Source organism: Solanum lycopersicum, chromosome 6 (genome assembly GCF_036512215.1).
Source record: "Solanum lycopersicum chromosome 6, SLM_r2.1".
NCBI lineage: Eukaryota > Viridiplantae > Streptophyta > Magnoliopsida > Solanales > Solanaceae > Solanum > Solanum lycopersicum.
Genome location: NC_090805.1, coordinates 38469957 through 38483276, shown reverse-complemented (window position 1 = coordinate 38483276; position 13320 = coordinate 38469957). Strand labels below are relative to the sequence as shown.

The 13320-nt window shown below is 32.6% G+C and overlaps 1 protein-coding gene across 10 annotated transcripts; it reads left to right on the top strand.

Moving 5' to 3' along the window:
• The first annotated feature begins 3762 nt into the window (after positions 1-3762).
• LOC101262817 (uncharacterized) lies at positions 3763-11088 on the top strand. 10 transcript variants are annotated; one of them, XM_069298739.1, is made up of 6 exons: positions 3763-4500; positions 5896-6196; positions 8592-8750; positions 9088-9383; positions 10574-10816; positions 11050-11088. In XM_069298739.1, the coding sequence occupies exons 1-5, from the start codon at positions 4300-4302 to the stop codon at positions 10793-10795; spliced, it is 1179 nt and encodes a 392-aa protein (XP_069154840.1). In that variant the 5' UTR covers positions 3763-4299; the 3' UTR covers positions 10796-10816; positions 11050-11088. The 10 variants fall into 10 exon arrangements, with proteins under 10 accessions (XP_069154840.1, XP_069154839.1, XP_069154838.1 ...); XM_069298738.1 differs by having other exon boundaries at positions 10571-10816; XM_069298737.1 differs by having other exon boundaries at positions 5893-6196.
• The last annotated feature ends 2232 nt before the right edge of the window (positions 11089-13320 follow it).

The window sequence follows — 13320 nt, the reverse complement described above, 5'->3', positions numbered from 1 at the left end:
TATAATAAGTAGCTACGAATCGTAATTAGCAAACTATAACTATGACACGTAATTATGATATTTTTAAATGATTATATACGAAAGTTTCTCATATTTAAAAGTACAAATTAAATTTGTATATAAGGTATGGATGTTTGTGTTATTATTTAGTTTTATCTTCTTTATTTTTTGTATATATTACAAAATTTCATATATTTGGGGCTACCTGTATCTTATCACGAAAGTTTTTCAATTACAAAACTTCAAACTTTTCATTGTTCTCAGATACATTCTTTGGTTATCCAAGACATCGCAGATGATACATTACTGAATGAGGAGAATGTATTCGAAAGGGGATAAAGATATACCTAAGAGAAAATATATATGTTGCAAGAGGGGATAAAGATGTATCTGAGAGAGGATAGTGATGTATCGGAAAGAGTTTTTCGTTATTTTTAAAATCGTAGAGTATTTTAGAGATTATGATATCTTTAGTTGTGTATGTAATTTTATTTAAAAAGACCATTAGAAACTGTGGTGTACATCGGTCGGCTCATTTCAGTTTTATGTATTATCGATTTTTAAATACACTAAATTTATAACCAAATTAAAACTAACAAGATTCTTTTATCGTTGTTTGATTATTGGTTTTGTTCCTTAACAGTTCGATTTTCGATTTAACCAATAAGGCTTCTTCAACAATATGACGCGATTAGATAATGTAACTTTACAAATGTTCATAAAATAGAAATAATAATAACTAACATTAAAAGTCCTATAAAAGTGTAACACAAAGAGAAATTAAGAGGAATATAATTTTTAATTAGGTTTTCACGTTTTGTATAATGTTAAGTTGTGAACTCAAAGTCAAATTGGAGGCTAAAGGAAAAATAGAATAACTAGTAAGGCATGAAGATTTATATTTAATATTTATGTACGAATAATGAAATAAATTATTATAGTCTTAATAGATTATCAATTTACTAAATAATCTCTTTATCTAAAGTAAATGAAGGGCCAAGAAGAGCCAAAAATCTCAAGAAAAATAAAGAACGCATTTTTTGTTTTGTCTTGATTTTGTTTGAAAGGACTCTTTTATACTCATGACTATGGTCTGATCATTACACCAATCGAGCCTCTTTTGTTCCAACAAATTTGATTTTGAAAACAAGAATGTTGTAGTATTTCATTTTAATTAAATAGTTAATATTCATGTAACAAGAAAAAGATTCTTTTTCTTTCAACAGAAATTCAAATAAAATATATGAAATATAAAATTCGATCCAAAAAAAGACTCATTTCTCTTTCAGTTTTTTTATTTTATGTTTACCATTTTGCTGGACTAAAAAGAAGAAGTTGTCGAGTATTCCACAATGCATTTTTTATGTTATGATTTTAGTCTCTTTAATGAACCTATCTTAATTACTATAATTTCCCTATTTGATAAAAAATGCATTTGTGTATGATAATCAGACTGTAGCAGGTATAGTCTAGTGGTAAAAGTGTGATTTGTTCCATTATCCCTTAAATAGTTAAAGCCTTTATTTGATTCATATTGCAATAAAAAACTTTATTTCTTAAAATGATTTAATTATTTTCCTCTCAATGATAGATTCGAGAACAAATACATATTTATCGTGATTCGTATCAACTCTTCACAACATATCAATGGATAGGGGCGTACAAAATCGAATTGTAAATCGAATCAAATCGCAAATTGAGTCTATCCGAAAAGAACCTGACTAGTGATTTGGTTTGATTTAATTCGATATTGAAAACCCCCCCGACCATATTTGGTTTAATTTGGTTTTAACTAAAGAACAACAACCCGAGACTAAACCAATCCGACATTGTATATATTATTTTAAAATTTAGTTTATACATAAAAATATTTACTTTGGTATAATTTTAAGATATTTCTTATACTATTTCATAATTTTATCTATTAATATATTATTTTAAGTTTAAAACATAGAATTCAAAATGGTCCAATAAAAATTATAGTTCATAGATGTCGATAATTATAATAAAATTTAAATCAAAATCAAATTAATACTACTGCAAGAAGAAAATCGATTCAACACAAAGAATGACAATAGTATTGAATATTTGTTCTTTAGTTTTACATGGGTTTCAATAATTAAAATACATAATCTAATTTTAATTTTCCTTAAATATTTAGTAATGTAACTAATACTTATTAAACTTATTTTAACAAGATTTAGTATATTTAAATTATGATTCTTTTCACCATGATTTTACAATATTTATTATGTATGATAATTTCATTATTATTTTTAGTTGAATATTTTTGTGTCATCAATAATCATCTTATATTTTATTGTTTTTTTTTAAGAAACACCTTAGATAATTGTATTTAGGTTGGATTAAAGAAATATTTGAAGCACAAGCTACTTATATGTTTATATGCAAACTTTACCGAAAAATTTAAAAATCTGAAAAAATTCGAGGTTTATTATTTGGTTTGATTTATAAAATTTAAAAATTTGACACAACGGTTTGATTTGGTATTTGAAAAATCGGAACCAACCCGAGGTTGAAAAACCCGAAACATCCGAATTTTATTAGTTTGATTTGGTTTATAAATTTAAAATTTTATATAAATAATTTGGTTTGATATTTGAAATACCCGAACCAAACCGGTCATGTACACTCCTATCAATGGATATAATTCTTTTTGTATGAATAATTTAATTATCAATTTAGGCATGGATATTCTTATTTGGACATTTTGTTTTATTCACTCGATTTTGGGGTCATAATCATTATGTAGGAGAGAAGACCGAGTGGTTCAAGGAGTAGCACTGAAACTATTGTGTAGGTTGTTGTTTACGGAGGGTTCGAATCCCTCTCTTTGCGTACTTTTGCTTAATTCACCAATTTTCAGTACTTCCATGTTGAGATTAATTACTAGTTTGATTTTGATACAAATTCATATATTTTGGAATTGGGCTGTGTTTCTATCTATTATATGATTTTGGTGTATACGACCTGTCGCGATAAATGCTTGTCAAAAAGTGTTTGTAACTAATCGTATAGGGAAAATTTCAGGTTTTATTGGATAACGGGAAGTTTCAAATTTAGAGATTTATTCGAAATATTCAATCCAATATTAAAAACTCAACTTCAGATTCATATTTGTATAAATTCGTTATTTTGAGTTTATATAAAAATAATTTAATTATACAAATGCATCCGAATATTATATTAACTCACCCGTATATTATACAGATCCATAAATTATACAGACCCGCAGATTACACAAACAAAGTAACTTAGATTGTTTACCATCTGTACATATGCAAACTTTAATTAAATTTATTATAATAACTATTTAAAATTTTATTTTATTTGGATTCGATTTATTAGACAATTAAGATTTGGGAAAATTGTATATAATAGCAAACTAATAACCTAAATTAAGTAGAATAGCTAGGATTTGATTTAATTGTGCTCCATAGCAAACATTGGCAAAAATTTGCCAGGCGTCTCTTTCCCAGAAGTCTCGCTCGCCACTCTCCCATTCTCGCCTCTCTCGCTTTATACACAGAAGTGTATAATTTCTGTTTCTGTTTTGTATAAAGCGAGAGAAAATTATATATACACATGCAAAAATGTATATCTTCGTGTTATACACTTAATTATATGATTTACAAACATTTTACTTCAAATATTGCAGAGAAAAAGACCAAAGAATTATACAATTGCAGTGAAATACAATTTTTTCTAGCTTTATACAACAAAAGTGTATATATTGTGTTTCTGTTTTTGTATAAAGCGAGAAAAACATATATCTTCTTGCTATACACTTATAATTATTCAATATACATACATTTTAATTCGATTCAACTGTATGCAAAACTAATTATACAATTGCAGCGAAATAGGCCAGCGGATTATACAATTTAGGCCTGCGAATTATACACTTGTATATGTATAGCGAATTATACAATTTTTATGTTTGCTATGGAGCGCAATTATGTAAAGTTTGCTATAGTATACAAATATGAATTTTTTATTTGCTATATGTGAAAGTTGATTTTGCACGGCTCTAAGTAGGAACATGTGAACCGATTGTGTGATTGTGGCCCAAAAAGAACGCCGCCAAGAGTTTAATCGTCGTTGAAGGGCATTTACGTAAATTACAATCCTCCCCGATAATCTTTCTGAATCGTCAAAACTTTTCTTGATAATCAAGACGAGCCTTCTATTATACAGTGTAAAAAATTGATACCCAAATCGCCTTAGTTTCTTCATCCAAAAACTGAAAAAGAAACCTTTCTGAACAAATCTTGTAGGATGAAAAGTGGTTCATCAGAGACCAAATTGTTACAAGAATTGATTCTTTATGCAGCAAGCGCAGCTCTTAGCTGTCTCGTATTGTTTGTGGGGCTCCGGCAGCTTGACCCGAATCGAGAGGCATCCAAGAAGGCTCTTGAACACAAGAAGGAAATTGCTAAGCGATTGGGTCGACCCCTCATTCAAACCAATCCCTATGAGGTCTGTTTTTCCACCTTTCTTCTAATTTCACATTTAAATTTGATGGGTTTTTAGTTCTTGATGGTACGAGCTTATGGGGCTGATTCCGCATTTAAATTTGATGGGTTCAATTCAATTTATAGGTTCTTATAGCTAAACCCATTACATTAGTGAAGTTGTGGTTTCAAAATTTAATATGTTAGTAATCTTTCACATGTACCCGTTGAGTGTATCTGCTACGAGAGAAAAGAGCTTAGGTCGGGTACACGCAGGAGTGTGGCCTAGTCGTCAATGATGTGGTTGAGAGCCCTAAGGTGTTAGGTTCAAATCCCAAAATGGAGTCAAAAACACTAGCTGATTTTTTTAGTCTTTCTTAACCTTGATGCCTGGTGGGAGGTGACAGGTATTCCATGGAATTTGTCGAGGTACATGAAAGCTAGCCCGCTCACCACTCAATGATGGAAAAAAGAGCTTGCGTAGCGTAGGTGACATGGTAAAAATGCTGCATCTAATTGCTAGTTGAATAAGAGTAAGCTACTTTCCTAATGTTAGCTGGAAGTTTGATTTTGGATATTTCAGCTCCTTGAAGTTATTGTTTTGGGGCTTAATTGATATCGGGGTTTATTTTTTATTTTTTTAAAATGGTTTTTTGGTTTGAGCTTATGTTGAAAGGAACCGTCTTTTCTGCAAGCATGTGCTTATTTGTCTGTGAGATGAAGTTATGAGCAATGGCATACCAACCCTTGCAGATGAAAGTTGTGGGGTGATTTCCGTCTTCAAATCTTGATTAATTTGGCAAAGATTAGATGTTCACTTGTTATCAATTAATACTAGTATTTATTTCGTGTAATCCTTCATTACATTGGTGAGACAACTCTTTTGTTAAAGTAATATTGATGGTGTTGGCTGTGTTGAAGAGAGTAACCTAGTTTTCAGAACTTGTGCCCTTATACTTCTTGTGAAATTGTGGTATTTGTGAATCTGACGACTCAATTTTCTGAAAATTTGGTTTAAATGATACTTTTCAGTTGAAGATGAAAGTGTACTTCTGTTTTTCTCTACCTGTATGAATTATTTAGAGTATTGAATAGTGCACATTATATTTACTTCTGTTATTAAGATCATTTTCCTATTGATTTGTCAGAGCTTCCTGCCTCGTGCTCCAACTTAGTACCTAGCAGTATGAAAAATCTGTGATATATGAAAATTTAGGTTTAAAAAGACAGATCAGTTTATGTTATAAGGAGTAAATTTAAATTCAAGTAGAATATTTCTTTCTTGGCCTGAACAATTTCAAGAATCAGACTTTGTAGAATCTTCTAGCTTAGTAAAAAATGATCATTTTCATATTGAATTCAATCATTCTCATTATTGAGATGGGATAACTTATGTCTCTTTTGTACATTGTGTCAGCAGGATGTGATAGCCTGTGATGTAGTGAACCCTGATCATATAGATGTGGAATTTAATTCCATTGGCGGGTTAGAATCCATTAAGCAAGCATTATGTGAATTAGTTATTCTTCCCATGCGAAGACCTGAGCTGTTTTCTCACGGAAAGTTACTCGGCCCACAAAAAGGAGTCTTGCTTTATGGACCACCTGGGACTGGAAAGACCATGCTTGCCAAAGCAATTGCTAAAGAGTCAGGTGCTGTTTTTATCAATGTGAGAATATCAAATTTGATGAGCAAATGGTTCGGTGATGCACAAAAATTAGGTGAGTGTAGCTTTTGCTTCTAGTCTTGCAAGGTTCATTTCTTAGCATTATTCTATTCTCGGGTGTGTTGTTTGACTTGCTGAAAGTCACATGACTGCATTATATTTTCTAAATATTGTTTCGGTGTTTGTTATTGAAGCGCTCTACAAGCATTATACTGTCCAAAAGAGCATTAGTACTGTGTCATGTAAATATATCTCACAAGGAAGTTGCTTGTTTGCTGGTCCTTTCTACATTCATGATTCATCTACACACTGACATTCTGCATGACCTCAACATGAGAGATGATCTGCTAATTTTAGAAATCTCTTTCAAGATTTTGTGATCAATGGGAGTTCTTTTGCTGTGAACACGCTGTATGAACTAGTGAAGTTGGAGTAGTAAAAAAACTGGAAAGACTAGCTTTGTTAGTAGTTATTAGGAAACACTTTCAAGATAATGTTGTCTAAAACTCTAAATCACCGATAGTAGCTTGATGATATTTTTGAGGGATAAACATAAACATCGAATCAATCTTTCTATGAATTTTTGGATAGGTCGTTGATTCTTGGCTTGCTCTATTGGATTCGTGAAATTGCCTGCTATTGGTTTATATGATGGATCTGAAATAAGAAAAAAGAAGGCTTGTCACACTCGAGACTAGTTTTAGACTCATTATGGTTTAGAATTGATATTATCCAACCCTGGAACATTTCAAGCTTCCAAGAATGTCTTGTAGCTTTTTTCTTAGTTCATTAAATTGCTTTAATGCAGGAAGTATGTAATTAGCTTGTTGACATGTTTATATATTGTTTGAATTTTAGTTTCATCTTGCAGCTCTTTTTTTACTTTTTAGCAAGACTACGAGCTTTAGGCATCAGTAAGGTTATCCTTGTATAAAATGATGGCTGTTTAAATGGCTTGTTTTAAGTGCAAAGAATGGCAAACCACATCACTAAGGATTTTCGGGAGTAAAATATTGCAAGAATTACAAGAAAAAGTAGATAATAGGATTTGATGTTTTATAGCCTTGTTAATCTACCTTACACGGACACTGGCTCAACGGATGATGTGGGGTATTCAAGGTATTAGTCGTTTTTCAAAAAAAAAAAAAAGAACACTTGAAATTTAAGATATATGGGTATGAATAGTATATATATTATCTTGTATATTACGATATAGTTGTACTCTTATCCAGCTTGCTTATCAAAAGAAGTACTCTTATCCTGGCTTAAGCATTTAATTTTGATTATGAAGATTAAACTGGCTTCTCTTAGTGAATCATAAGCTTTCGTACTTTCTTGCTTCATATGTTTTGTTGCTGGAATTAGTTTATACTGTGAGTTCCATGTCCTCTATCAAGCCACCGGCTTACATATAGTCGAATGATAACTCATTCACGGTCAACTTTTTGCTCCATACAATTTTATTTCCTCACAGAAGTATTAAATCCTCACAGGCACACCCAAAAAAAAAATCCTCACAACAGGGATACCTTCGTCTTAAGACCAAAAGTAATGTAAGAAAAGTGGCACCCAAGTGTGCGGCCTAGTGAAGGCAATAAAAAAAAGTCAGGTGATTTTTTTTCCATCTGCCTAAGCCCTAGAGAGTTAACTCGCTAGTAGGTACCTGGAATAGTCATTGAACAGAAGGCCCACCATTGTCATCCAAAAAGAAGTAAGGTAAGAAAAGTGAAGCATTCGTCACCATGGATTCTTTGGCTGATTTGAGGCTTGATTTTGGGTGGAAAGGTAGAGAGTGGAGTTAGACCTGATTCCATTGGTTCTGGTGGAGGGGAAGGGCTGTAGGTAAGAGAATTGCTTTTGTTGAAGAAGCAATAATAAATAAGCTCTTGCTCATTGAATCCCTCTCGACATGTAAAAGCTATAAACAGTCTACTAAGCCAATACAACAGTGCCATGTGCAAATGTGGATGCACACCCAATGGATTATTGGATCCATATTAATGTACTTCGGCCAGATGAAGAAGATTGGAACATACTGAAATAAAGGAGTGTCAATGATGCAGGCTAGATTTAAGGTTGCATTGTCCATGGAGAACCCATGGAAACTAACGGGCTTTCATTTGTCTAAATAGCAATATGGATTCTCGAGGAAGGAGAAGCTGTGACCTTTGTCACGCTACAAAACTAGGATGCCTAGAAAATTCGTCTCAAATTCCTCATGAACAGCCCTGAGTTGAGGTTATGTAAAGCCTTGCACCCATAAGTATCATATCACAGTTCTAATTATACGATGAGGATGCCCTTTAACTTGAATTCTCTGTATGATGGCTCATGTGGATGATTTGTATATCTGTCATGTCTTGTAATGTCTTAGAAGTCCTTTAGTTCTATATAGTGTTTCAACATGGTGTTATACTTATCTAATTTTGATGATCTTCTGAAAATTGCAGTTGCTGCCGTATTTAGTTTGGCACATAAACTCCAGCCAGCAATTATATTTATTGATGAAGTTGATAGCTTTTTGGGCCAGCGCAAGGCCACCGATCATGAAGCATTAACAAACATGAAAACTGAATTCATGGCTTTATGGGATGGTTTTACCACAGATCGTAAGTAGACCGCTGAATCATTGAATGCTTTACCAATAGTTTTCTCCCACCTAGCGGAAGAAATACACACACATACATATGTATGTATATAATGTGTGTGTGTGTGTGTGTGTCAACTGTATATGTATATGCTGTAGAGAGGAACTGATTGGTGAACTTTATATCACCTTCTACTCCTCAATCCTAAGATAGTTGGTTTCGGCATATAAATCGTCACTATCCATTTCTTTATTTTGAGGATCCATCATAATTTGAGATGGTCCATCTTTTATCTAAGTTAATGTGGTCTAGCTACTGTGTTTTGTCGGCTTTAATCATTGTCAAATGCCTGATGTAGAGAATGCACGAGTGATGGTTCTTGCTGCAACGAATCGCCCATCTGAGCTTGATGAAGCAATCCTCCGACGTCTTCCTCAAGCCTTTGAGATTGGGTTCCCCGACCGTAAAGAGAGAGCAGAGATTCTGAAGGTGATTCTGAGGGGAGAGAGGGTGGAAGATACCATCGACTATGACCGCATTGCTAGTTTATGTGATGGTTACACTGGTTCAGATCTTTTTGAGCTCTGTAAAAAAGCTGCCTACTTTCCTATCCGTGACCTTCTTAATGATGAGAAAAGTGGAAAGCCTTCCGCGGTTAGTATTGTGTTATTTAATTTTTTGTTGAAATGCTAAGTTGAATTTGTATTGGCTTAGAAATATAAGCAACATATGGCTTATCTTATCCATTGATACTTGTTACTTGAATTTGTATTGGCTTAGAAATATAAGCAACCTATGGCTTATCTTATCCATTGATACTTGTTGCTTAGGGTTCCTCAAAAAAATAGAAAAATGAAGGGATAAAGAAGATGAAGATTGCTTTAAAATATAAATTTATCTTTTTGGGGGTTATGAGGAACCTTGGCTGGTCAACTTGAACTGCTCTAGGTTTGAGCTGGTCTGTACGCTGCTGACATTGAGGGAGGCATTGATACCTAGAAAAGGAACCTCTTACAGATGTCCGTCCCCCTCCTTCATGGCTCATTAAAAATAGTTTGTGCATATCTGGCCTTATCATTTTACTTTGATTTTACCTCAAACCTTTTTTTGTTGACATACCCAGTGGCCAGTGTAATCCTAAAAGTGGGGTCTGGAGAGGGTAGAGTGTATTTTGGGAGTTAGGGAGAGACTTTCTGCTAGACCCTCGGCTTAAGGAGAAGCATTTCAAAGCAAATACTATGGAAAGCATGACAGGATTCTTGAAAAATAGGAACGATACTACAACAAAATCGTGCAACAATCGAAGTAGAAGAGATAGTAGTATAATGTAACAGAAATAGGAGGACAAGAAATTGCAGGAGAAATACTATGACTACTTGTAAGGAAGGATAAGCAATTTCCTCCACAACCTCCTATCTATAAGGTCATGTACTTGGTAAGCTGCAATGCTCTACCAGCTTATTAACCTTCTACCCTACCTTTTACCTCAACTCTGATTTTAATATGTCCTTGAAGAAAAAGAAACACATTATCAAAAAAGTGGAGAATCCTTTCATTTTTGTTTTGTTACCTTTACCCCCCAAAAGCAGCAAGGTTGCAACTGCTACTGTGATAGAGTTAGTGCTTGACCCTGGATTAGTGGACTTGTAATCTTGAGCTTGATGAATTGTAGCACCTATTTGTGATGTTGATTTCTTTATTGAGAAGATTTGCCAGGAAAAATTGTCAGCAGTGTGTTTGCACGGGATTGTTGGGAATATGTTTGTTTTTTGTATTGTATCTTCACAAGATTGTCATGGGACGAAGCTCTTTGGATGAATATATTTTTATTTTTCTTTTAGCAGGAGCCAAGGCCATTATCAGAAACAGATTTGGAGAAAGTTATAGCTACATCAAAAAAGACACAGGTTGCTGCAAATGAATACAACTCCTTACGTTCACAACTTGCTGGATTGTCAAGGCAAACAGATACAGATGATTATCCAGTCCAAGCTGCTATCAGCGAGCTATCCAAGCTTGTGGTTTCTCAAATTTTGAATCTCCAGGCAGAGAACCAGGATTCTTAACTGCCACTAGCATTATGGACTGTAAGATTTTGATAGTATCTTGGTTATGCCGAGTGCCAATATGCTTTCTTTTCAAGCACCGTGCTGCGTGCTGTTATCTACCTTGTTAAATTCATAACTCTAGTAGTCATTTTATCATTGCTTGATGTTCACTGCAAAGAGTGAACTGTTGTATGCTCATCTAATGTGTCACAAGTAGCCGAGCTATACATAGGCGGTTAATCTTATTTTTCACTTCATTTTGGTGGTGCCAGGGACTTGCATGCATATGTGGGAAATTGCACGGTTCTTTACGGCTCTGCTGTGTCTTGGAGAATGTCGTATTCAGGTTTTTTGCTAGTGTATTATAGAGGGTATAAATTGACAGACTCTAGTCTTGCCAGGTGAAGTTAATGTTCAAGTTATAATGTACAATATATTAGGCTACCTAATATAGTTAGGTCTTGCATCCTCTATTAAATGAATGATGTTGTAGCTCTACAGTCTATCCATGGAATACAACGTGGGATTTTGATTTTGATTCAAAATTCTGAAAAAAAATTATGAGTTAGCAATGAAGAAACAAAAACATGTTTCATAAATGTCTTCTCTCCACACATCCAACATCACCAATCCACACCAACCTTTAACCCCAATTCCTTAACCAATACTGCTTATACAGTCAAGTACGACTTATGCTACGGACAAGCTAGAGTTCTAATTCAATATCTCATTTCTCCCCTTGTAGATGTCCTATCTTTTATTTTATTTTTACAAATACATCTATAGCTGCAAAGAATTAGGTTAAATTTTTTTCTTTACACTCAACAATGAAAAAAATAAATAAATAAGAAACTCGAATAATGATAATCAAAAAAGTCAAAAAAAATAATTTTTGTATGAAAAAAATTAAAATATATCTTAAACTTTGCTAGAAGGATTATGTATATATCCTTACATGAATTTTTTAAAGTTAAAAGTCAAATAAATAAATTTTAAACTAGTTTTTTCACTTTCATTAGATAAAGAGTATATGTGAGCTTCTTTTGTAACAATAAAGGTATATGTGATCCATTTGTATAACGGTAAGAATATATATGAACCATTTTTAGAACGAGAGGTATAAGGAACATATTAGAACCTTTTCTTTTTTTTTTTTAACTATTTTTTTTTTAAAAGAGAAGATTATAGTCAGTACTGTCTTCTAAGTTGGAAAATGCTGTGTTGGCCTAACCACAAAAAACAGACAGCCCCCTGTCCCATTCTTCATCTGCTACTTTTTGGGGGAATGGATAGAAATATGATCCAATTTCCAAGCATATACATGTAAAACTTTTAGAATTTAGAGGTGTTTTTAATTTGCTAAAGTTTACCAATCTTTCCTGATGTCAGACCCTATACTGAATTTCAGCCTACTTTTAGACGAAGTAGTTCATGTTGAAATGGACAAAGTGACCAATATGGTTCCCGAAGGAAATGAGCCGGTAGTGCTTGATTCGAATTTAGTCAGAGCTTTAATGTGGGTTTCGGAGGAAAAAGAAAGAAATGGACAAAGTGCATGCATGCAGTTGAAACTTGATTATGTGGTCAAACAATTCTGTCCATTTCGCAATATGATATTTGTGTTGTTTTAGTGTTTACGTGATGGTTGTTGACTAGTTAAATAGAAAATTTTAAGGAAAAGATTAGCACATGCCAAACTATCGTGAAAATCATGGTCTTTTAACTCTTAAATATGTCGAAACAAATTAGAAGAGTATGCCAATAATTAAGGATCTAATAAGAAATTTACAGGTAAAAAGTTCTTAAACATAAAAAGTGTGATTCCCTTTTAAAACGGTAGTTTAAATTGCAACAATTATAGGTTATATAAATGATTGAAAAATCATAGTAAAAATATAATAAACAACTACTTTATCTTAAAAGGTTGATATAAGCCTTTAACCTATCGTTCTTCTTAAATCCCACTTGGGGTTTATTGAGTATGTATTGTTTGGACGAATAAAAAAATAATCAATGATTGAAAAAAGACGTACAAAATTTAAATTTGGTTGACTATATATAACATACTATAGTCAATACGGACGAGTATGAAATTAAAAGTATCAAATATCAACATAGAAAAAAACGTGATTAAAATTTAAAACTGGAAGTAGCTGTATATATAGCTGCTGAAATAGAAAAAAATGCTCCTATGTACATCCTGGTCACAGTCAAATTGGTCTAAATAAGCTACGTAACAACGATGAAAATTCTGCTCATCTAATTATTAGGAAAGAAACTAGAAAATACATTTATCGTCCTACTATAAACAAGAATTTTCAAGTAGGAAAACACGACCATAAAAATGAAATAATGTTCATTGTACTAATCGTGTAAACAATTTGTATATCACCTGAGTTAAAATTTTATAGATCATCAATGTACATAATTTATTACATTATTATATCATTTGAAAGAATATTTCTAAAATTTGATATCTCAAAGTAAATATATTATAATCTTATAAATATACTCGCTCTATTTCATATAAACTGAATTTGTGA